Source organism: Bos taurus, chromosome 3 (genome assembly GCF_002263795.3).
Source record: "Bos taurus isolate L1 Dominette 01449 registration number 42190680 breed Hereford chromosome 3, ARS-UCD2.0, whole genome shotgun sequence".
Lineage (NCBI taxonomy): Eukaryota > Metazoa > Chordata > Mammalia > Artiodactyla > Bovidae > Bos > Bos taurus.
The window spans coordinates 23,196,230-23,222,637 of NC_037330.1; the positions used below are offsets into that span (position 1 = coordinate 23,196,230).

Consider the following 26,408-nt stretch of genomic DNA (forward strand, 5'->3'; position numbering starts at 1 on the left):
TCAAGTTCAGAGTCCTAACACAACCCCTGGCAAAGGCCCGGCCCTGAGAGACGCTCCAGCGCCGAGTGAGTTAAGGCGCGTCCGGACTCGACGCGGGTTGGCAAGCCTGGGGGGTGTCTGAGGACTCATAGTAGATCCCTCCGCGCGCAGCCCGGGCCGGCGCTTCTTCCTGCGGGAAACCCCTGGGTGCCGAAGGCGGCGGGGCCTGGCCGCGGCGACAGCGGGGCGGGGTTTGAGGTGGGAGGAGGCGGCCGAGGCGGAAGGACACACGAGGCTGCTTCGCTGCACACCCGAGAAAGTTTCAGCCAAACTTCGGGCGGCGGCTGTGGCGGCGGCCCAGGAACGGCGGACTTGGGGTGCAGGCAGTGGAGACACTGAAGTCTGAGCTTCGGGGCGCCGCGCGAGGCCGTGAGCCGCGGAAGTAGGAGGAGGGGAGGAAAAAGTGGGGGCTCCCCTGTCGGGACCCCCTCCCCATGTGGATCTGCCCAGGCGGCGGCGGCGGAGGAGGAGGCGAACGAGAAGATGCCCGCCCTGCGCCCCGCTCCGCTGTGGGCGCTGCTGGCACTGTGGCTGTGCCGCGCGGCCCCGGCGCGTGGTGAGTATCCGACCGAGGGGTGCTGTCCCCGGCTCCCCGGCTCACGCCCCTCTGGCCCGGCTGGCCACCTGGGGCGACCATTCCCATCCTTCCGTCCTCCACTTGGCGAGAAGGCCGGGCTCGGCCGTCGGCGTGCAGTGAGGCCACTTAGTTCCTAAAGTTTGGACAGCATCGGACCGCTCCCTGGGTGCGCCCCCTCCCCCTCGCCCCTCGCCGCCTGCAGCTCCCCACGCCTTTGGGTCCCACACACGCCTCCTCGGCCGGAGGGAGGCCGGGCAGCAAGCCTCAGCAGCTCCCTTTTTTGGAGCACTTGAGTTCGGGGATTGGGGAAATTTCGCCCATTTGGCTCCGTGTTTCCTGGGGTCGGGGGAGAGCCGGGGGCGGGCTGCCTGGGACAACCATCGCCAGCCGCGGACCGCAGATGGGCTGAGCGCAGGAATGCCAGATTCTGGCGTGGAGGGAGCGGGGGCAGGGCGTCCCAGCCCAGCGGCTTGCACCTTCACAGCCAGACTCAGCAATGCTGAAGGAAGGCCGACGGCGTGAATGGGTGGGTTTGGTTTGGATGGGGACAGGCTTTTGCTGCGCGCCCGAGTTCTGACGCTCTTGAGTTCCACGGTTCCCCACGAATCCGATGTGTAAAGTTTGGCTCGAGTCTTTGAAAGGTGGAGGCAGGAGCAGTAGGAAAACTGGTGTGGCTGCATGCTGAGCCACATGATTTAAAAATCTCTACTGCTGTTATTCTTTCCGAGGCGCAGAGCTCGGGCGCAGTTTCAGAGTCTGTGTCCAGCCTCAGGAATGTGGTGTGACGATCACCAACTCCTCCAACCTGGCAGCAGCTAAGGCTGTTCTTTTGGCATGGTTGGGGGTGGGGCAGGGGCGGGTGAAGAAGAGTGGATACGTTAATTCAAAGTGGTGCCTTCCAGAGCTTCTTTTTGGTTGGATATCTGCAACAGTCTTTCTGAACACGGTTGGATCGTGGAAAGGAAATCCAATCGTATCTTACCCATCCCACCCACAATCGTAGAATCCAAATTTCTTTCCATACTGTTTCGTGGAAAGAACCTGGGCTTTGGAGCTCTGCGCTTTAATCCTAGGTTCAAATCCAGCTCTGTTGTATGAACTCACCAATAAAATGGGAATGAAATTACTCAACTAATAGGATTAATTAAGAGAATGTATATTACACTGGTGGCAGTCAAAAGGTATTCAGAAAGTCCTTTGCAGGCAGGACTGTGTTTTTTTTTTGTTTTTTTTTTGTGAACTCTCTGCTTCCAGTGGGATGGTGGCTTGTGCATGTTTGTTGAACTGAAAGTGGCCCCTTCTTTTCCTAGCTTAATCTGAAGAAAGTTTTACCTTTACCAAAAAACTTAGTACTTGAGCTATGACTCTTTGCAAAGAGAAAGTAATGAAGATGATGGGCTTTAGAAAGATTTGCTCTTTGTACATTGTTAACAGGCAGTCGACATGCCAATCACAGATGTTGAAAAGACATCAAAGTTATTTATCACATTGCTGGGTTGTTCAACACCAAACCTTTCTTGGAAAGTTCAAAGTCCATACACCTCCCGGTCCCTAAGAATTTCAGAAGTGGACCAAGGTGCTGTGTGATGATGAACCAAAACATATGATAGTATTTTTGCCTTTCCTTTTTCTTTGAGCGAAAGCTTTAGTAAAGTGTAAATTTAGGATAGAGGAATATAAACAATGGGCTAGTCTGAACATTATAATCCTTGGTCTACCATTAGCTTGTTTTAGTAAATTATCTTCATGTTCTGTCATCTCATCTATGAAAGAGAACCAGAAATCACTTATTTAGAGAGTTGGAGGGAATAATATGTTTCCAAAGTGATTTGCTAAATTAAGTGTTTAATGATAAGACATGTCAGGAATAGGATAACTGATACACAGGGCTTCTCTCATTTTAGGACCTATACTTCTGCCCTGATGAGGTACTGCTCTTACTAGCTAGCTTTCAGATGGACAAGCTGAGTGTTAGTGTTAGCTCAAAGACAGGATTTAGATATTTTGATTTCTAGACAGGTGTTCTTCAGAAGCTAAACTACATGGGAATGGAAGAGATTAAAAAGCCCTTTTCTTGGTACAGATCTTGAAACTTTTCAGAGTCTAGTAGTGAAAGCTTCTTGAATCTTCTCAATTTATTATCATTGTGTTTTGCCAAGGTATCAATTATAACACACCCTTTTAAACTTTTGAGTGTTCCTGTATTTGGCTAGTGGCCAGTTGTTAATTTAAACATGACTGAATTCCTGAAGCAGGGAGCTGTCAACCCATCTGTCTGATTGTCTAAACAGCTATCCAAGACCACCCCTTGCTCCTTGTTTTCTTTTGCTTTGCAATGGGAAGTCACTCCCTGGTTTTGGTGCCTGCTACACGATTTCTCAGTTGAATTCTTCTCTTGCTTTTAAAAAAAATCACAAAGAGTAATTGTTTATTCTTTCAGATGAAGATAAAATTTACCCTAGAGCTTGTTTCTTCTTATTCTTTCTGTTTTATTATGATTTCTTTTTGGGGAGGGAGGATGAGAGTGAATTTTTTTTTAGTCTCTCTTTTTCCTGATGTTTTTGATTTTTTAAAACTATCTACCCACATTCTTGATATCTCTGTGCCATTCCCACTCTGCTGCCTCTTCTGTGAGCTGCTTATAGCCTCGAACAGTAGCTTTTGGTTCACCTGAACTGTAGTTGCTGACTTCAGGACCTTTAGAAAATGTTTGAATTCAGTGGGATATGCTTGGATGCTTCAGACCAGCCTTACAATACATTTAAAAAATATCACACCCACAGAAATTCTATTTTGCCCACAAAATTTGCATTGATCTAGTTCCCACTCTCTGATGCCATTCCTAGTGGTCTCTCTCCTTACCTGGTCCACTGTGATAGAACAGAGCTCCACATCCTGGCTGCATCAACGTCATCTGGGCTGCCTCTTGGCCTCAACATCCAAGGATTCTGGCACAGTAGGTCTGAAATTCCGTATTTTGAGATTCTGTATTTTTCAAGGTTTACAGGTGATTCTGGTGCAGTAACTTGGTTGGAGCCCAGTCATATTTCATTATTCTCCAGCAGGTGTGTACCTGGGGTCTTTCCTTTTTAATGTTAATAATTTCCAGAACGAACGTGTTCTTAATCAGCCATTCCAGTTTTTAACCCTTCTGACTCCCAAAGATTTTTTAAATTGGTGACATAAAAGCTGTAGAGTAAATAATATCTTATATAAGAAATAATAAGTACTGTTTCATCTTGTTCATCTGAGCACAGTGGGTCCACATTGTCTCTTTAGAAGGGCTTCTTATATATATTTACATGATATTATTATAAACTGCCCCCTTCCTTTCCTCTCTGTTATCTGTTTTTCTTCAAGTTTCATTCATATGTATCATTTTTGGACACTTTGTCTATTGGTCCTTAATGGTTTTAGGGCAAAAAATTCTAAGCTATGATTTGAACGAGAATATAATCAGATTTTACATTATACTGATACTGTGCATACACTTTTAAGTGCTTCCTTTCTTGATATCTCTTGAACCACAACTTAACCTTTTATTTCACTCCCACTCTTTCCTTATTCTCCTTCTTTCATCTTTCCTTTCTCTGAAGATGACTTGAAGCCAAAGGATTTTCTTCTCCTCTACTTTTCTTTCTTTATCTGTCTGCCATATGCATTGTATTTTGGGAGGTTCACTGGTCTAGGAGCCAGAAGACCAAAATTTTTCCTCCAGGTCAGCTGTTAATTAGTCTTGTGATCCTGTGGGAGGGGCACTACTTTGGTCCTCCATTTGCTTAGGCACTTTGTTCATAATCACTGAGCCCATTATGGACACGTTGAGACAAGAGTCTCTCTCCTGTGGTCCTCAGTCTAGGGCCTTGTCCACTCTCCACACCTCTTCCATCTTTCGTATGAATGAGCTCATGCACACACACACAAATCCTCAAGTGCTTATTGTTAGTGTGCCTCTTGAGGAGAAGAATTGTGTCTTTTCATTTGTGTTTGTTCTAACACCCCACCCATCCATGGGGTCACGAAGAGTCGGATGAGACTGAGTGCACACAGCACACACAGCCCCTGTGCCTAGAACAGTGCTTTGGCATCTGATAGGCACTCAGGACGTATTTGTTTCATTGAACAATTACTTTTAGTAGTTTTCTTATTCTGGACTACTACAATACTTCAAGACAGTTTTTTTAAAAAGTAGTACTTGCAAAAGTTATTGCTCACCTTACATTTGGGGAAAACCGAATTTTCCCCTTCCCCAGATGTTTTATTTAAATTTGCCGTTTTGAATTTCTGTGTGTGTGTGTGTGGTGGTTTCTTCTCTCTCTTTTTTTCCCTGATCACTTCTGCAATTCATAAAGGTCACTTTTACTTTGGAATTTAACCTCACAGATGCTGGCATCTACCCTCTGCCTCTCACTTGAGTTGCCTGTACTGCTTCCTGTATTACTGTATTACTATGGCAGCAATTTCTGTTATTTTGTCCAGAGTTGCCACGCCTTATTGTAATTTGGACATTTTGAGGACTCTTGGAATATATTATTTTTAAAATTAGAATTAAAAAAACCCTTTTTTATATTGGAGTATAGCTGATTAACAATGATGTATAGGCTTCCCTTGTGGCTCAGTGGTAAAGAATTCACCTGCCAATGCAGGAGACACGGGTTTGATCCCTGATCCGGGAAGATCCTACATACTGCAGAGGCAACTAAGCCTGTGCACCCTGACTATTGAGCTTCTGCTCTAGAACCTGGGAGCCACGACTACTGAGCCCATGTGCTACGACTGCTGAAGCCGGGCGCCCTCGAGCCTGTGCTCCACAACAGGAGAAGCCATCACAGTGAGAAGCCTGTGCATCACAACTGGAGAGCAGCCCCTGTTCTCTGCAACTAGAGAAAAGTCTGTGTAGCAGTGAAGACCCAGCACAGCCGAAAATTAATAAAGTTATATAAAAAAGGATCTATTAGTTACAGGTACACAGTAAAGTGATTCAGGTATACCCGTACAAATATCTTTTGTTTTTCAGATTCCTTTCCCATTTAGGTTATTACAGGATATTGATCCAAGTTTTCCTATGCTTTACAGTAGGTCCCTATTGGTTATCTACTTTAGTAGTATGTATATGTTATTCCCAAATTTAGGATAATTTGTTTAGATGATTTTTTTTTGAGATTTATTTCCTTGTGAGCTGCATATTGTAAACTTGAACTAGACTGAGCAGATATTTACATTTAGTATATTTGTTTTTTTCGCTCCAAGAGGGTTCCATTGAAAATCACTATCACCAATAAAAAGCAAAAGGTGACACATGGTAAATACATTTTTCAGAGAACCACAGAGGGTGAGCCATCTCCAGAATGAAATTTGTTCCTTGAGGGCAGAGACCATGTCACACGCATCCCTTCCCTGGCCTGTGCCTAGCATGTGGTCAGCCGGGCAGCAGGTCCTTCCTGGTCATGGCACCTGTGACTCCTGCTCTGCCTGTCCCAACTGTGGGACATTCTGGAAGACAGGTGATGGTGAGTCAGAGGTCTGTCCTTATAGTCCTTTCTGCTTTGAAAAGATCAGTTAAAGGTGGACCCCACCTATACGCTTTTATGCTATCTCTTTTTATTAATTAATGGGTAGTTGAAAGTTTCCTCTTTGTTGACTTATTTGTTGGGAGGAACTTTAAAAATTCACCTAGTCCTTCTATCTGTCCCATGGTGATTCTAATCCTCTTAGAACATCCTGGTTAAGGTGTAGCCTACCTTTTTTCTCCTTGATTACCTCTTCTGATTTGGACAGCTGTAATTCTTTGAAAGATCTTATATTCAGTTGTAATCTTCCTCCTTATGACTTGCACCCATTGGCATCTTCTCAGGAATTTGTCTCAAAGAGTCCTGAGCCTTTCGTGTTAGGGATCCAGAGGTACCTTTTACTGAACTGACACCCACCCTTCCATAAAATGAGTTAAACCCCGTGAGGACCTTGAAGATGATCCCATCAGGGCGATTGCTTGAGTTAATCGTTGTAGCCCCTATGGGTTTTGTACCTCCCTTTCCAGTTGACAGTAGGAAGGGAAGGGAGGGAAGCATTGGTTAAGCAGTGTTTCCCCAACCTGTTTTATAATAAGAACACCTGGGGTCTTCTGCTGGAGATTGCGATTCAGTGAGTCTGGAATAGTGTCTGCGAATTTGTATATTTAAGAAACGGCCAGGTAACTTTTATACTAGGGAAATTTTGGAATCACTGCAGAGAATCTAGGAAAGCTAAGGGCTTTTTTGTTTTGTTTACTTATTCTTTGATAGTGTTAGAGATGGGTTGCTTTGACTTTGGGTCCTGTGCTCAATTTTTTCTCCCTTGAAAGTGCCTGCTTCTTATTGAATGCCTAGCTCACTAGGGAGAAGAAAGCCACTCTGGTATCCTCAAAAGGCTAATAAAATTATTTAGTTGTAAAAAAGTGGGGTTTTTTGGCAGTTTATCCAAAGTCTTAGGACTGCCATGTGTGTGTCATGTATGACTTTGGTGGATGCCTCCTTGTTTCTCCATCAGGATATTACCTGAGATGCCAGAATACATAAAAGTTCCAGTTTTCTTGGTGTCTGTTAAAGAATTCTGTCCTCAGCCCTTGTGAATGATGCTGTGTCTTTGAGGATGTCTTTCTTGTTAACCCATGAACACTTATCTGGTGTCAGGGATTTCCCTCACATATGTTAGTGAAAAAAATATAAAGGTCATTCCTTTCAGGCAGTCCTGCTTTTGGGGTGTCTGCGCTGCTGCAGCAAATAGAATAAGGAAGGTAAGATAAAGGGGCTCTGGAGGACTTCTTGAGCAGAACTGAGCAGTCTGCAAGAAGGGGCTCAGAAGTGCGCCTCTAACAGAGACACTTGGTCTTGCTGTTCGTGATAGGAAGAAGGAAGTGGCTTCAGATCTGAAAGGATACGCTCATGGCCTCTAGATGGGACAAATAGCAGTGTTCGTTGGCAGTGGTAGGAAGTTGGCTGTAGGTCTGTTCTTTCTTTTCTCCTCCCCTGGAGAACCAGCTGTGTGGCAGAAAATACACTGTGACGTTAAAAAGAATAGTAAAGCCAAGAAGCGGGAATGATACAAGCCATAGCTAGGAGTGAGCAAAACAAAGCAATTATTATGTTAATTTGTTTATATATGTGAATATATAAGTTTCTATATAATACTCTAGTAGGAGCTCTAAGCTCTTAGCTCTAAGGCCTAAGCTATACGATTTATTATCTGTGTAGCTGTGCTGTCTTAGTGGTGTGTTAAGGAGGACTGTGGTGTGTTGTCAACCTTAACTTGTGTGTTTCCCCTAGCATCGCGTGGTAGGCAGTAAGGGTATTCTACTTTTCTAGCTGTGTAGGAGTCATTGACCAAATGGAAGATAGAGACCTGCCCCCAAGGAGCTGACATCATCATGGAGACAAGACAGATGAGCACACACAATTAGAAACATGAAGTACAGTTACTTAGTAACTTATCTATACTGGCTGAGAGCAGTTTCCTGCAGTCGGGGTGACTAAGAGCTGTAGGGTCTGGGGGGAGTAAATCTAGAAGCACCAGGGAACAGCGACCCCCCAGCTCACCCCTGCTGGGCTTGTCTGCTGTTCTCCTCTTTCTCTGTTGGAATTCAGAAGTAGCAAAACTTGACTTGGGGGAAAGACAAAGAGCCCTTTGTTTGGTGGGGGTGTAAATATAAATTTGGCACATGTTGTGGTGTCTATTATGTCTGTTAGTGGGTTTGTGGCAAGAGAGAGGGCTGTGTTCTGAGACTTGGATGCCTAGCCTGATCTTGGGCAAGTTAAGGTGGAAGTATCTCCTTTGGAAGATCTGGTTCTCAGTGGCAGTCGCTGAAGGAGCTTCTGGTCACAGTCAGGCAGTGACTTCAGTGCAGTGTGGACACACCCTGAGTTGCTGCCTCAGGTGGCATTGATTAATCATGCTAACATCTCCCTCACCCCTCTTGTGCTTGCCTTGGCAAAACCCTGTCCTACCGGCTCCTCAGAGTTTGGGCTTTACTGGATGATTGAATGAACTCTTAAGGGGTTCATTTTACTGTCTCTTGCCAGTCTTGAACTGTAGGCCAGTTACTACGGTCCAGCTCTGGAGCCCTTGATCTCCCAATCAGGCGGTGAGGGGCCTGTGTCTCTCTTCCCATTGCACTGAAGGACCTTCCCCAGAGACCTCTAGGGCAGTTTCTGGTCTTCAAGTCAGTTCCGTCTGCAGGATATTGGCAGTGACTCTAGTTCTTTGTATCAACCAAACATCATGCCAAGATGGATTCATCATCTCACAAAGGCAGGTTGTATCCATGGGCATTGGAAAACCTGTTTCTGGGTTAAGAGTAGTGCTCTCACCTCCTGTATTTATTTACAGGAAGAAAGCCTGGGTGTATTTTGTCAGGTAAGGAAAACATGATGATAATATTTTGGTTGGAGTCAGATATTGTCTCCCTAATAATATGGTATCTTTTAACAAATAGTATCCCTTTAAAATACAGTTTTGCTTGCTGACTAAAGTGTGTACAAGAAGCTGTGGTTACATTCTAAAGTATACTACCTCATTCAGAGACAGGTGCACTTTAACATTGGCATTTGCTTCTTTTTCATCTTTTCACTCTCATCTCTGTTTTTGAGGAGATTCTGGGAGGCTTTTAAGCCTCAAAGATTAAATAATCTATTTTAACTAGTACCTAACAGGGAGAGGTTGCTATGCTGGCTTACTTCTTCAACATTCCAATAAGAGAAAAATTGATACTATTTAAGCACTAATACATTTTGTTGAGTTTCTGAATATGAATAGTCAGAACCCTAGATAGTGTTAAATTGTTAACTTCTCTAAATGGTAAAGTGGTATGCTGCAAAGAAACTTTTGTTTAATTCTCTGCTTTCATGTGCTTTTGTCTATAAAGTGTAGAGACTCACTGAAGTTTAAGGACGTGTATATTTTGATTATTACTTTTTACTGTTTTCTTTGCTGAGATATGCCTTTATTTGCTAGATCTTTTTAAATTGGAAAATGAAGGACATTTACTTTATTAGAACATTTAAAGCACTTTCTAATCTTTATGAGGATTATTAGAGAAAAAAACATGTCTGTAAATCATGCACATTTGGGATGTTACTATATAAAGTAGTAACAATATGTCATGGTTCCTGTGACATAAACTTTAAAGAGATCGAAGGAAAATCTGATTGTAACTGAAAACAAACATTGTAACATTTAAAGGTAGGTTTACATAGCAATAGAATTATTCCTTATGTTTACATGTAATTAACTCATATTTATGCTTTGTTGATTTTCTCTGGCACCTTTACAAGAATTTTTTTGGGCGGGAGGTTTGGGCTTCCCTGGTGGCTTATTGGTAAAGAACCTGCCTGCCAGTGCAGGAGACTGGTTAGATCCTTGGGTCGGGAAGATCCCCCAGAGAAGGAAATGGCAACCCACTCCAGGATTCCTGCCTGGGAAATCCCATGGAAACAGGAGCCTGGCGGGCTGCATACAGTCCATGGGGTCATAAAAGAGTCGGACACAACTTAGCAATTAAACAACAATTTTTAAAGTAATTATATTTAAGGGTGGTTAAGGAGTTCATCACCAGCTCGATAAACATGAGTTTGAGCAAGCTCTGGGAGTTGGTGATGGATGGGGAAGCCTGGCGTGCTGCAGTCCACGGGGTCACAAAGAGTCAGACATGACTGAGCGACTAAACTGAAGGACCTTTGAAAAGTATAAGAAAAATCCACAGTCATGCCACTGTTAATACTCTGGTGTACATCATTTGGTCTTTTTATCAACTCTTAAAAATTGTAGATTTTATAATGTATATGTGATTTCTTGTTCTGCCTTTCTTTGATTTCTCCTTTGCTTTGGTTACATATTTGTCTCCATCATTTTTTTTTTCCTGCATAAATGACACTTTATAAATGCCAGATATTAAATCTGGAATTTAAATGCCATTCTGTATAAATGATCTTTATACAGAAATTCCCCTCTTTAGGATATTTCTATTAAGCTAGATTTCCAGAAGAGAAATTACTGTGCCAAAGAGTGATTTTTTAAAATTGGGAAATAAGCAGAAAAACATAAAGAGAAAATTAAAATCTCCAATAATCCCATCACCTCCAATCAAAACCTCACTTAAAAAAAAACAAAAACAAAACCTCACTTAATATTTTGTTACATTTCATACAGTTGTTTTTCTGTGAATCTTACTGTAATTAAGATTTTAGCATATTATAGTTTTACAATATACTTCTGTACCACTGAAAATATTGTGAACACTTTCCTATATATGTAAATAATTTTTTTCTTCATATTTCTTTCTTTTTATTGAAGTATAGTTGATTTACAATATTGTATTAGTTAGGGCTTCCCTGGTGGCTCATTGGTAAAGAAGCTGCCTGCAGTGCGGGAGACCGGGGTTTGATTCCTGGGTCGGGAAGATCCACTGAGAAGGGATTGGCTACCCACCATATTCTTACCTGAAGAATTCCATGGACAGAGTTGCCTGGTGGGCTACAGTCCATGAGGTCACAAAGAATCTGACACAACTGAGCGACTAACACTTTTGGTGTACAGCAAAGTAATTAAAAAAGAATACATATACTCTCAGATTCTTTTCCATTATAGTTTATTATAAGATGTTGAATATATATGTATTTCCTGTGTATAAATATTTTTTAAGAACATGGTTTTAAAGGCTGTCTACTGTTTTATCTGAAGATTCTGTTTTATTTAATCTGAGATCTAGTCTTGGTTTCCAGCTTTCATGATTATAAATAATGTTGTGATGAACATTCTCATATGTAAATAATGGTAGGAATATGTATTTTCTTAACATAAATTCCAAGAAGTCAAATTATTTTATCAAAGAAGATGGACCTTTGTGTGGCTTTTGATACACATTGCCAAATTTCCTTTCATATAGTTTGACCAAGTTATACTGTATTAGTTGAGTATGAGACTGTCCATGTTTCCAACCATCATCAACACTGGTTTTATTTTTACAACTCTTTTAACAATTTGATAAGTGGTAAATGCTACCTCATCCTAATTGGTATCTCTGCTTACAGTAATCTTGAATGTTTTTCATGTGATCAGTGGCCATTTCTGTTACCTTTTCTTTTTATTTATTTTGGTAAATTGTGTCTTTTATTCATCAAGGTATTTTGTTTTTGGTTACTGATTTGAAATATTTCTTTAAATATTAAAGGTATTCTCTTTATCTTTAATGCGTCAAAACACACATGGATACATTGAACTACATCATATCAAATTGCTACCGGTATTGATATATCAAAAATTATTTAATAGCTTTAAAAAAATCCTTTGATTTCTAATGCACTTGGTCAATTTTCTGTATATTTGTTAACTGGTATTTTCTGTAATTACTTTAAAATTCTAATCTGACTGTATTATAAATCAACAAGCTGTCAGTTGTGTGTGCCCAGAAAATGCACATTTAGTATCTTTTAAAAAGATACTGCAGGAAGCAAAAAAAAACCAGTCTGTTCTGAAGCAAGCTCTGTTTTGGGGTTGGTGGAGGGTAGCCTGCTTCTGTCTTGTCTTTTTAGATATCCAGGATCTTGGACCATCCCTGAAAGGGGGACCTGATATCACTACTAAATCTGGCATTCTGACCTAATTTATAGTTGTGCAGTGGTCTAGCCGATCCATTTGGTTAGCCAACAGGATGACTACGATTCTTTCTCCTCTCTCTTCACCAAATTGATTAGTTGTGGGACAGAACTGATTGAATCAACCTGTTGTTTTGGCACCCCACGAACACCACCTGTTTCTTAGATTTCTCCCTCCAGCCTCCCACTGGCCTTGCTCAGTGCTGTGTGCACAGTGGGTAGGAGATCCATGTTGTTGCTGAAGAATGTTGCAATAAAGAAGAGTAGATTGCTTTATTTCCCCACATTTGTATGTTCTTAAGGCATCCTGCTGCTTTTGACATAAGAGTTCCAGCTGAACTGCTATATGTGGCAGCTCTGTGGGTCTTAAGTGTTTGATTCAGAGTAATTTCAGGCAATATGAATGCTTTCTTAAGTATCATTGGAATTTACTGGGCTGGTTGTTTGCCAGCTATTACCATATTTAGCATGAGGAGACCTGGAGAACAAGGACATTTCTGACCAACCAAAGAAGGAAACCTCTCTGAAGGATTGCAACTTTTTTTTTTTTTAAGGTATAGGTTAAGAGAATTGCTAGAGTGAGAGTCCAGTTTGTGTCCCCCGGGCTTTGATATTCTGCCCCATCCACAAAATTAACTTATGCATGGGAAAAGAGGTTTGATGGTTAAGCTCTTTCTCACCCTGAAGTCTATTAATACTGTTTCTGGGAGGAAATTAGAGAATTCTTACTCATAGACTGCACTGAGAGGCTTAATCAGCAGGTGAAGTTGTTGCTTAAAAACAGGTTAATGGGTGTTTGTTCTCATCTTTCTTCTTGAAGGCTTATTACTTTTCTGCTTTGTCATGATCTGAATTTATTTTGGCCCAATCCTTTTCTCCCTCCTACTTTTGAAATTATCAGCCTTCTCTCTGTGACTTAAAATTTCTCTGCCTGAGTTTTTCCATTTTAAAGATGAAGATAGTATTTGAAAGGACCACTCGGTACAATTAACATAAAACATAAAACGACCCTAACATTTACATAGCGATGCGGAGTTTACAGAACACTTTTACACAATTGCCTCCTTTAATCTCACAAAATCTTGGTTGAAACTGAGCCTCTGAGGGGCTAGTTGGCTTGTATACCATTGTTTAGCCCTAGATAATAAGTGACAGAGCTGGGACTTAAACTTGTGGTTTGACTTTTAAAACCTCAGCTCTTTTTTGCTTTTTAAATGTTTAATTCTTACTATGTGTCATTCTCTTAGGGCTTTATATATTTTTTTCTCCTTTAATTCACATGGCTGTCCTTTGGGTAGACAGTACTTAGCTATACTACAGGTAAGGAAATAGGAGCATAGACTCATAGCTTTGGGTGTTGGGGTGAATAATAAGGTGGTTAAAGGATGGAGCCAGGATTCAGACCTCTAGCTCTTGGGCCTCTGTAGTCAACCATGGCACTTTATTCCCATTCATACAATCATGCCTCACAACAACCTTTGAGATGGGGAGTAGGAGAAACTGAAACCGGTAACGTGCTCAGGATAATGGAATTAGTAAGTGGCAGAGTTGGGACTGATTGAATGATTGATCTAGTCTACTTGTCTCCATAACCCTTACTCATTGTATACCCTCAAAATACGTGTTTTTAATCATCTGTATATTGATAAGATTGTCAGCTCATTGAACATAGGAGCCAGCTGTTAGAAATCATTGGTATGTTCTGAATAAAAGGATTGATTTTAGTTGGCTAATGGCCCTGGCCTTTTCTCAGTTGATTTCTGTCGTCAGGACAAGCAGATTGAATTTGGGTTGAGAGGAAGGGAGTTCCAGTTAAGGGGGTCTTTAAGCCAGAATGGGTCACAGCTATGAGCTCTTCAGAAGCCTGCTTTCAAGATCAGTGGCCCAGCTCCTGAGGGCTCTGCCGGGGGACATTTTTGTTTGTGTTTGAGAGACTTCTCTTTGAGAGGGAGTTGTGAGCTTAGGGGAGAAAGGGTGGGGATACCCCGGGCTCTTAACTCACTGGCTGTGTCCCTGTTTCTTAAGCACTCTGTGCCAAGATTTCATTATTTTTAAAGTGAAGGTAATAGGAGCATGTAATTGCTAGGTTGTTATGAGGGTTCAGTAAGTGAATGCGTGTTACACTCATGGTATGGTGCCTGCACGTAGTGAGAGTGCAGTAAATAGCGCTGCTGTTGGTGATGTTATTTTGTGTTGCAGCATAGACTGGCTTTTTGTTGCTTTTACTTCTTTTTAATCAAAAGTGGATGAGTGATTCAGATCCTCGGTGAGAAATAGGAGCTTCATGTTTGCCGCATGTAGATTGTTCACTGGTTTCCTGTGAGCCTGTAAATATTTGGGGGTATTGTATTTGAGTCTGTTCCTTTAATGGGGTATACTTCCAACTTGGAGAATTTGTCTACCATCCAAATTGTATTGATAGGTGCTGAATAATTTCCCCTTATTTATTAACCAGACATTTGTGGTTGGATTAGTTTAGTACAGGAACTATGATTTTTTTTGCCTGAGATACAGCTTTGAGGAGAATGTCAGGGGGACACTCTTGTTCCCCCCTTTCCTATGACATGATAAACATCACCCCATGCCATCTGGTGTCACCATGCATTCGGTGCCTTAATTAGACTTATAGCACTAAATGAACTATCTCTTTGAAATAACAGAAGTACCTCATGGTCTGTTATCACAACTTTATGGGCTCCTGGAGATTTTGGAATCTCAGACTGTGAACCACCCATCCAGTCCATCCCTGATTTACAGATGAGGAAAGCAAAGCCTCCAAACTCCTTAGTCAAATGATGTATCAGTATGTTGACCCTCTGTTTTTGAAATCTGAGAAGGGAACAGTGAAGCAGTGGGAAGGGTGGGGTGGGGGAAAAGTGTGGCTATGTTGAAAATGTCAGTGATAGCAGAGAAAATATTTGCCTGTGAGACCCTGCCTGTCTCTTTGGACTTCTTTGTAATGGTTAAGACAACCCAACAGGGCTGGAGTCGTTAGTGATTCAGAATCGGATTAGCCAGGACTGGTGGAGTTACTTTCTCAGCAAAGGGTTTCATATTTTAACATTTGTTTCCCATGACAGTTTGCTTATTCTTAAGTTTTGGCAGCCATGAGCAAATGGTTGTCAGGTTTTTTGTTTTGTTTTGTTTTGTTTTAAGACAAAACTCCAAATTTTATTTTGCCAATTTAATAAACTGTATTCTACCTACCACTTCTTCTGCTCCCTCTGTAATTATTGATCAAACTTTGTTTTTCAGTTGTGGAAGTACTATGAAAAGTTTTCTTTTGTACCCTGAGATATTTATAATTTTGTGTAAGCACACTGTTTACAGAAAATCTAAGTGGTGCATATGTTAACTCAAATACCCTTAAAACACTTAAAATATTTTCCAATAACTTAATTCTCCCCCCAAGGGCAGCTGTAGCCACTTATATTAAAAGAGAGGAGGTATATACTAAGGGTAACAGTTATTTGAATGTAATTAATGTAGATAAATGGGAATGTTACTTTGGAGGAACTGGAGTATTTGCATCAAAGCTGACTGGGGCATCAGTTCAGTTCAATCACTCAGCCGTGTCCGACTCTGCGACCCCATGATTCGCAGCACTCCAGGCCTCCCTGTTCACCACCAACTCCCGGAGTTCACCCAAACTCATGTCCATCGAGTCGGTGATGCCATCTAGCCATCTCATCCTCTGTCGTCCCCTTCTCCTCCTGCCCCCAATCCCTCCCAGCATCAGAGTCTTTTCCAATGAGTCAACTCTTCGCATGAGGTGGCCAAAGTATTGGAGTTTCAGCTTCAACATCAGTCCTTCTAATGAACACCCAGGACTGATCACCTTTAGGATGGAGTGGTTGGAACTCCTTGTAGTCCAAGGGACTCTCAAGAGTCTTCTCCAACACCACAGTTCAAAAGCATCAATTCTTCGGCGCTCAGCTTTCTTCACAGTCCAACTCTCACATCCATACATGAGTACTGGAAAAACCATAAACTGGGGCATGCTTCTTCATTAATAGAGTGAACAAAACAAAAACTGCCCTCCTGAAGCTTATAAGAAGTAATGGTAGTTTCCATATACTGAGAGTTTATTATGTGACAGATGCTTGGGGGAAAAAGTGCTATACCTGTTTGATTTTAGACTGCACAGTAGGTGTTATAATTTCTAGAGAAAGATTAAGGCATGGTCATCCAGGTCGCCTAGTTAGTGATGTAGACCAGTAGGTGGTGTGGACCAGGATCGGGAACCCCCTTTGTCTGCCTCCAGAGCTCACACATTTACTCACTGTAAGAGATGTCATTGTCTCTTAGGTGGAATCCTGTAGCCCTACAGATAATGTAACTTTGGATTTAGTAATATTTTCTGCATTAAATTGACTTAAGTTTTGCTCTTCTTAACATCCTACCTCTGAATGGACATTGCATAATGTGGAAACAATTTAAATGTCAAAATTCCATTCTGAGGAGTTGCAGTTCTTTCTAAATCTTTTTGAAAATTGGAAGGATAGATTTATATTTGTTGTAAACCAAGGAAAGTGGTTTCGAATTGCCCTCCTGATTACTTCTTGATCTTAAAAGAAATTCTTTAGTAGATTAAGACTAGATTAATCTAATTCCTTAGATTAAGGAATGAATGTGTAGCTTTAAAAAAAAATTTTTTTTTGGAAGACTTAGAATAACAATTCAGAGCCATATGTGTGCCAGCCTTTTAAATTGCAGATAGCTTTTTCTTGACTGGGCACTTGTATTCTTATTGTATCTTTCTGAAAGGGATATAAAAGACCATGTATTAATAAAATGATCGGAATGCCTCAGCATATGAAGGTGGACGTAACCAATTACTAAAACTGCCCAGGACTAACCTGTCTTGGCCTGGGAACTTTGAAATTAACTGTGTGTAGTGTTTCTACATATGTCATTACGGAAAAAGCATGGAGGTAACCTTGGCTTTTCTTCTTTTCTGTGAATCTTTTCCATGTTATCTCCTTTGTCACTGAAAATTGGTGGTCATCTATAATAACAGACGAGAGAAGTATGTTTGACATCAACAGATAATCCCAGATAGTGTCTTCTGTTTTAAAATGCAATACTAAACATGCATGCTCAGACACGTGGGTCTTTTCAGACATACTGGACTTTCTCCTTCAGATTCAGTTGCGTTTAGCTGCCTGTTGAAAGGTAAAGGAGAGAATGCCCTGGGATATGAAGGATAATGAGAGAATAATGACAGTAAAGGTTGATTATTTATGACTTTAGATATCCTTCCAACTCCATTTTGATGTTCACTTTAGCATAGCTGCTGAGTTTTGGCACCAGTTAGGCCTCGCTCTGAGTCTCAGCTAAGAGTATTATACGAGTCACTTCGCTTCTCTTAAGTCTCAGTTCCCAGTTTTATGTAACGGGAACGGTAATAATAACTAACTTGCAGGACTGTATGTATGTATTGGAAACAGCATACTGAATTGCATGGTTCTGGGTACAAAAATCAGTGCTCAAGCGCAGGTGGCCCCAGAGTTTAAACTTGATTAGCATCTTTTCAGTTTCTCATTTGGAAGATATAGTCTAGGAAGACTTGTCTTCTTGTTTTAATTTCTTTTAATGATTCCCTTTGCACTGCTTCATTGCCAAGGCAGGATTATGGACCATCTGAAGAACAGACTAAAGCACTATCATCTAGTAATGTAAAATTTACAGGATTAATTGTGTAAATTAAAAGCCTTTCTAATACTTGTGTCTGCCCAGTTTACAGCATCTTGCTCCTTTCACCTCAGAAGGAATTGGTTCATAGAAAAAAATTGTTTAATACTTCAAGTCAGAGTCAGGGAACTCTTTGAATCAGGAGGATCTACTTGGTTGGCTTATTTGTTTCCATCTTTCACCCCGGAGTCTTCATGGAAATCAGGTTTGAAATGTTAGAAGCAGTTGGCTTTCAGCATTGGGAAAGCTTATCTAATCAGGCATGTGAAGTGGCCTATGTCAGATTTCTGTGCCAGAGAAGGCTAGGGGAGGTTTAGGAGATTATCGCTTCAGCTTGTAATTCCTGAGCATTGTTGAGACACTAGGAGAGCAGTGAGGAAATATTTTTAAAATTTGTTGAAATTGGCTACACCAGCTGAACACACATAATAATGTCCCATTCCCATTTAGGCTGGGCTCATTATATAGGTGTATGCAATCTAATTTAATCATGTAATTGTTTATCATTTTGGGGCCAGATGGTAAAGCTTTTATGTTTCACAGGATTTTGGATTTACATACAGTAATATTTTACATTAAATAGTGCTTCCTGGCTTATCATCGCTTTTGTAAACATGATCTTATTTGAGCCACCAGTGAAATCAACTAAGGAGGAAGGGCTGTTGATTTTTACAGATGAGAACAATTAAGTCTCATAGCTTAAGGGAACGCCTCTCAATCACACGGTGAGTATATGGCAGAGCCATGATTCGAACCCACGTCTAATTTCTAGGGCAGTTTTTGTTTCATTACATCACATCGCTTGCTCTGTAATGTCACTAACTCTGAGTTCTGTCCCCCGTGATTTGAAAGGATCCTCTTCACTTCTGTTTGATTAGTTGTGTCAGTTAGCTTGACAGCGGTGAAGCAGAGGTTGAGGATTCTTTCCCCAGGTGGATTTAGCTTTTCTTAAAGCTGTTCTGTGCCTGCAGTAACCATTTGTCTCTGTTGCCCGGAAAGGATGTTGATCCAAAGTGAAACAGGCTGGAGAGTATGGCTAACTCACCTCAACCCTTCACAACTTCAATATATTCTGCCAGTGAGTACATATTGTTGTGTTCCTTTACATGCATTTTATGTGTTCTGGTGTCTGTTTCTTAGTACTTTTTCCTCAGCTGTTTTTAATGTCTCAAACCTTAGTTTAGTTCTCTTTGAATGGCCTGGAGCGTCTTTGTTATTCCTTGCATGCTAAGCCGCTTTAATCGTGTCCCGACTCTTTGTGACCCGCCAGGGTCACTGTAGCCTGCCCGGCTCCTCTGTCCATGGGATTCTCCAGGCATGAATACTGGAGTGGGTTGCCATGCCCTTTTCCTTGATGTTCCTACAGCATGGGCTACTCCTTTGTGTAATTTTATTTTATCGCTCTTGGCATTTCTCTCCTTAATCATCATACCCTTAAACAGAATGTAAATTGTGTACAGATGGGCGTGTCTGTCTTGCAGTGTCACTTATGTAAGTGCGTTTTAGCATTTCTTTTTTCCTTTTGATCAAAATGAGGAAATAGAAAATGTTTTGTTATGGTAGTTTTATGCATACACCCACAAGGAAATGCATAGCCAGCTTCTGTGGGAACTGTAACTGATACATTTTAGGGAAGAAAATGCATGATAGCTAAAATTTTAACTCTGCCAAATGGTCATGGGGAAAGAAAGCAAAATGATGAAACACATATTGCACTTCAGTTTAGCTTACTAATTCTGAGGCTAAAAACATATGAGTCTGTGACTTGTTTACATATATTTGGATATGAAAGTATGCTGGGTTTTCCACAAAAATGCATTTCACAAGTTGTACTTTGCAGTCAAGGGAACCATCTCAACAATTGCTCTTTCAGGTGTACAGTGCAGGAGAGTTTACTGCCAAGGGTGGCCAGATAGTTGAAGTTCTGACATGTCAGTGTCAACAGACTGCCAAATGGACCATTTTGTCTCCTCCAGCAGTCCGGTTGGACATTTGGCCGTGCCCTGTGGTCAGCTGAGAGCTTCCTCAATAAAAGCCACTGTCATCCAGCCACATGGGGGATGCACCTCTTTCACTAGGATGGATCTCTTTCACTGGAAGAATCTGGCAGCTGTGTATCATGAGAGCTGGGATTCCCCATGCTCCATCATCCTGAGGACAGTGTTGATGGTAGCACTGTTTTAGTTCCTGAGGCACATAGATTATTCAAAATGCATATCATTTGTTGGTAGGATATTGGGAATTGATTAAATTTTTTAATGTATGTCAGATTGAAATGAATAAGCTTGTTATATTCACTGTAGTAAAGAAATATTTATGGTTTTGGTAAAGTTTGATAACTTGGATTTTTTCCTCAAACAGACATCCCAAGTTTAAGTGTGTGTGTGTGTGTGTGTGTTGGGAGGAAGAGAGATAAACCTTGAAACTGTGTTTTAGAAAACTGTTTTAAAATAGTGCCTAGTCTCAATTGGCACCAGAGAATAATTATCCAGACTGCTATTCAGTTCTAGTGAAAAGTTTAGGGAAGTTGTAATGAGTTTAATAACCATCTGCACAGTGACATAGAGGGACACACCCAATTACACAAGACCTGAGTCTGAGAACTGTTGATGTGCAGTCATCTCATCAGCATCTGCTCATCATTATCAGCAACAATAATGGCTCAACTATGTCTTTGGGGCCACATGAAAGGACAGTGTACTCATAGCTGAGGGCAAGTCAGACCTGACAAAAGCATAGTCTTCCCTGACCCTTTGTCCTCAGACCACCATTTTGTGAGGCTTTGAAATAATTCACTTTATTTCTTGTATGGCATTAATTTTCCTGTTTAGATACTGTGTCTTTCCAGTTCAAATTTTTGCTAGAACCAGGAAGGATAGTGTACTGTGGGTCATTTTTCTAACCCGTTTCCTTGTGATACAGTTCATGTCAGTGGGTTCATGCTGCTTTATGTGTAGGAAAGTGTTCACTATCTTTTCTAGTTTACACCTTTGTTACACCTGTTGTCAAACTGCTTATGAGCACTTTGTAAAATAAATCATTTTGGGCTCTGTGAGTCAGAGGGAAGGAATCCGTTCATAGGGGTGAAGTGGCATGTTGAGAAGATAATGTCTAATAGACTGCAAAGCGTTTTCATGTGCATTGTATCTTTTATAAGGCCATGTGTTCATTTGTGGAGACTGAGGCAGAGACCTTGTGAGACCAAGTCCAAGGTCATACTGTAGGTACCAGGGTTAGTTGGAGAACCAAAATCCAGTCTTTCTATTCTTTGGTGTGTAACAGGGTCATTATTTTATTGACAGAAATATGGGATCTTTCTTTTTTTAAAAAATACCCTTTTACCTTTGGAGGGTATGTTAGCATTTCTTTCCACAGCGGAAAGAAAGTAGTTAATATTTTTCTGCTTTTTGATAAAAATCACTGTTTTCTCTAAATGTTTTTGTTACTAAGAGTTTTATGGCACTGCACAGCTTCTGATTGAAGGTGCCTTTTGGGAAATTAAAGTTTTATAGAAATTAATGAGCTTTTCCATGTCTTTTTGAAGGAGTGGACTCAGTCTAGTGACACAAATGTATTCTTTGACTTATTCACAGATGACAGATTTGATTTTGGTGTTCTAGTGTTTGATTGACTTCTTTTCGGAGCATGTATATCTGTGCACAAAATGGATGCTTAGTGGGTTCTCGTTAATTTGGTAAGTGGTCCAACACAAGGTGAGTGTGGTGGAGCAGCGCCGTGTGCCTTCCGTGCCGCGGTCGCTGTGTGCGTGCTGGCTGTGAGACCAAGCTTATCATTTCAGAGCTGATGGAGGAGAAGCGGGTTCGATCCCTAGGTTGAGAAGATCCCTTGCAGTAGGAAATGGCAGCCCACTCCAGTATCCTTGCCTGGAGAATCCCACGGACAGAGGAGCCTGCCAGGCTACAAAGAGTGAAACGTGACTGAACCACTGAGCACACACGCACACAGTTTCAGGAAGCACTCTGAGCTCTGCTACAGAAGTCCTGATATGGGACAGTGTGAGCCCGGGGAAGGTGCTTAGTAAGAGACCATTAAGAAATAGGTTTTGCTTTGCTTCTAAGAATGAGGCCTTTGCTTCTTTGTTGAGTTTAGACTCCTGTTGGTGAGCTAAGAGAAGCAGAAGAGGAGAAGCAATTCTTGAGAACTTCATAGAGGTTATAACTGGCTCTAAAGAGTCTTGGTTAAACTACATGAGTAACTAGTTCCTAGGACAGGTGAACTTTGCGGGAGTCCTTTTGGTTGTACATACAGCTCCATGGGATTGCTGTAAGTTCCAAGTCATCCCTGTTTGAAATAGTAGTTGTCCAGCTTGAATGGGCATCAAGTTTTGGAGGGCACAGATTGCTGGGACCACCTCCAGAGTTTCTGGTTGTGTAGGTCTGGCGTGGGGAATTGATAATTTACATTTTTGACAAGTTTCCAGGTGATACTGCTGCTGTTTTGGGAACAACACTTTAAGAACCATTGGCTTAGAGCATCGTCAGGTGTCTGAGTTTGGGGAGCTATGCAAAGTTAGTTGGGATCTTCATGTAATTCCTCCAGTGTGTGGAGGTGAGCTTCCAGGTGTATTAATTCATTCAGCAAGCGTGAATGTTTCAGTTGTTAGAGGATACTGTGGAGAAAGCACACAAAAATGCCTCCGCTTGTGAAACTTTTATGCGTGTAAGCAGGGATTAACCTGATAGTTTTTCTGGTTATCAATGCTTGCAGGGCCTGTTTCTCCTCCTAGTTTCCTTCTGCTTATTTTACTGTCTTTTGGAATTTTCAAATTTAGCAATAAGGACATTGATATTAATTATCACCATCACTTTTGAGTATTTGTTCTTGTCAGATACTGTGCAGCTAAGTGCTTTTCATTCATTATCCCATTTAATCTTTAGAACAATCCTGGTTTTTCCATCTAGATCTAAAAGATGAAGAGCTTTAAAAAGATTGGTAACTTACCCAAGATGATGCAGCTAGTTAATGGCGGGGTTAGGTCTGTTTGACTGCGAGGCCATCCATACTCTTTACTACCAGGCTTTTAAAATTACAGATTGTGACCACTAGTGGGTCATGAAATCAGTTTGTTAGGTCTCAAACTGCACTTTTTGGGGAAAAAATTGAGTAGAAAATCCCAAGGTAGGATAAGCATTGTTTCCTGAAATTCTTGTTTTGGCTGGGTATATACATATGTGAGTATTGAGTTCTGACTCAAGAATATATTTGTTATAGTAGTTCACAGTAAAAATGTTTGTATGCTTCTGCCTTCTTGGCTACGGAATTTTATGTCATTTAATAATTTTTTAAAAACAGAGTAGAAAATTTAGGCCTTAGAAAAGTAATTTTCCAAGAGCACGAACATGAGTGGCAGTACAAAGACAAGATGTCTGACTTTTCAGTCCCTGTGTGCGTGTGTGTTCAGTCTTGTCCGACTCTTTTGTGACCCCATGGACTGTAGCCCATCATGCTTCTCTGTTTATGGACTTTTCCAGGCAAGAATACTGGAGTGGGTTTCCACTCCTACAGGATCTTCCTGACCCAGGGATCAAACCCATGTCTCCTACACTGGTAGGTAGATTCTTTACCGCTGAGCCACCTGGGTAGCCCATTTCAGCTCCTTGTCTACTGCTGTATCCCTCACACCGTGCTGCCTCCTTAAAAGTGCTCTGTGTTACCTGGGAATTGGGGCTTATCTTTCCACGTGATAGGAAATGTGCCATGGAACCTTTCGAGATGTTGACAAAATCTGAAAAGGGAAGTTGAATCTCAGCCTGCTCTGGGTAGGTGAAAATTCTGCCATGGAGCCCCTAAAGTCTACACATAAAGCTTTCCATTTCTCCTGTTAGTTCTGATATACTCAATGAAATGAGGATAATAATATTAACTAACAATGCCAGGCTGTAAGCATGTTTCATATATTAACTCATTTCAGTAGTAATTATTTTGACAGGGTGGCCATGGCTGGGTCATGAACTTGGCTGTTTTGAGTGAGAAGGGGCATCCTACCAGCATGAGTTAACACTTCTCTATGCTGGCTCCAGTTCCTCATTTTGTTCCTGCTGAGTTCAGAGCTATTCTTCTCATAGCTGAGCTTACCTGAGTGTGATCTCAGCTTTATCTTCTTGTCTTCAGATCACCTACCTTTAATAGGTGGATAATTTAGGTTCCTGTTACTTTTCCCCTTAAATTAGTGCATCACTGATTTGCATCAGGGGCAGGGCTGTGGATTTTCAGCATGAACAGGTGATGGTAGACATTGGTCCCCCATGCAGAATGCTGTCCCAACACTGTGCATGAAGGAGCTTACTACAGTCTCTCCGGGAGTACTGGGGAACACTTGGAAACCACTTGAGAATGCTTACAAACTCTTCCAGCAAACAATCCATGGAGGCTGAAGGAATGCAAAGTCAAGGCCAACCCTCGTAGGAAGGGGAGGCTAATACATTCCAGTTAGAAGAATGACATGTAGAAGCAAGTAAGGATGAGGTGAAAACCTTCAATCATGAATTATAAAATTAGAACTAGAAGGAGCCTGAAAGGCCTGGAAGAGTGAAGTGAGTGGCAACTTAGATAGTAGAGAGCCAGGCATGGAACCTAGGTCTTCATTCTGTGGCCCCTTTCGTCCTAAGATATGTTTACTGGATTTGTCTTCTGAAGCACCTGATTACAGAAAAGAGTGACTCTCCTTACCCTAGTGTGAATGAAATAAAGACAGCAGGAACATGTACCAGGCTTATTTAGTTTCTTTGCATTTTTCCCCAAATGCTGTGATTCTCCCCAGGGCTATGTGTGTCCTAGTTTGTGAAATGCTGGGGCAGAGGAACCTCCAAACTTAAAAAAAAAATGTATGCCCCAAGAAAAACTTTTTTTTTTTTTGGAGTAAGGACCCTCCTCCATGTAAGTAAATATTTATAAATTATGTGCCTGTACAACTATTAAACCATATGTGCATATGTTAATCTTAGAGTTCAGTTATATGGCTTTATATTGTGAATATGTACACATTCTAAAAGTTCTTCTGGTACCTCAGTGGCTGGTCTTGTACCTCTTCTACCTCTGGGATATATAGATCTGATTTTGTAGACCACTGGTCCAGACTGAAAACTGAACAGTTCAATGTCAAAACTATCGGTTCTTTCATTAGATAGATTATTTTTCACTCCTGGTAATTTGAATGTCTCTCTGCAAAACAGTTTTTGAAGTTTTGAATTAAAAAGCTGTCTTTTCAGAGTAGAAGAGATAAGGATGGAGGATATATGTGAATTAGGTTGAATTTCTCCTTAAGAAAGATTGCTGTTTTTGATCTAAGGAGAATGCAGAATTTTCCTTTTTATGGTCTATGTTGGTGCAAAGCCCTTCTTTGATGTCATTAATTAAGCCTTCCCTCCTCACTGCTATTGCTGTTAACCTGCTTCATAGTCCACATTAGAGACTTCTTCAGGGGTGCTAGTGGTAAAGAATCCACTGGCCAACGCTTGAGACGCAGCAGATGTGGGTTTGATCCCTGGGTCGAGAAGATCCCCTAGAGTAGGCAATGGCATTCCACTCCAGTATTCTTGCCTGGAAAATTCAATGGGCAAAGGAGCCTGGCAGGCTCCAGTCCGTGGGGCTGCAGAGAGTCCAAAACAACTGAGCACACACACACAGTTCATAGTAAGGCTCCGTAAAGGTTTGCTGGTTGTTTTAAACAATACTTTCAGCCTAAGCCAGTTAGAAATGACAGACTAGTAGGATGGAGAATATACCACACTTTGCTCTGGAATGCTGTTGAACACTACTGGTTGCATGAAAGGGTTGTTGATTTGTTTTAGGCCTTCTGAAATATTACCCACAGTTGAGCAAGATTTGTAATTAGAAGTAAAGAAAATAAATTAATTCATTTCATTTCAGAGTTTGGAAGCTCAGGACTGTGAAGATTATCAAAGACAAAGATACTTTGAGTAAATGCAGTGAGAATTAATGTTGATAATAAGAAATTCCATTTTTGTAGTAAAATAAAAAGGAGTAACTCTGGTCGTCATTCGTGGAGAGATGCTGGAGAGCAAATTAGAGAGAGGGATAAAAGTCACTGGCTACACAGCAGAGCCAGACAAGCTCAGGGGAATACATTATGTACATGCAGGTATTTCCTAATATTATTTCAGTTGTGAGGATGCAAATCATTTCAAAATTAGAGCAGCTCAGTTCACTACTGTTACTGGAAAAACGAGTTAAACCAAGCACACGTCCTACTGAGGGTGAGTCAACAGTGTCATTTTAACATAAGGAGGGATAGTATATTAAGTGAGTTATTCCAAGTCCTGTGGTTTTCCTCCAGCTGAGCAAAGAGCTGGTGTTTCAGAAATAGGGCTTAGATGAAAAAAAAAAATTTGCCCATTTCCTCTCTCAATTATAGCTGTTTAGTTCTCTTTTGCCTGATCCTTTTCAAAAATCCCTTTTCTTAGATTTTTGTCATTTCCTGAATTTTGATGGAG

General features: G+C 41.2%; 1 protein-coding gene across 2 annotated transcripts in view; it reads left to right on the plus strand.

Annotated features, from left to right (window-relative positions):
- Positions 1-292: 292 nt before the first annotated feature.
- NOTCH2 (notch receptor 2) overlaps positions 293-26,408 on the plus strand; it is a 175,284-nt gene continuing 149,168 nt past the window's right edge. For both annotated transcript variants that reach the window (XM_002686114.7, XM_024990003.2), the window contains exon 1: positions 293-595. In XM_002686114.7, coding sequence (XP_002686160.3) covers positions 523-595 — 73 coding nt within the window. In that variant the 5' untranslated portion in view covers positions 293-522. The remainder of the gene's footprint in view (positions 596-26,408) is intronic.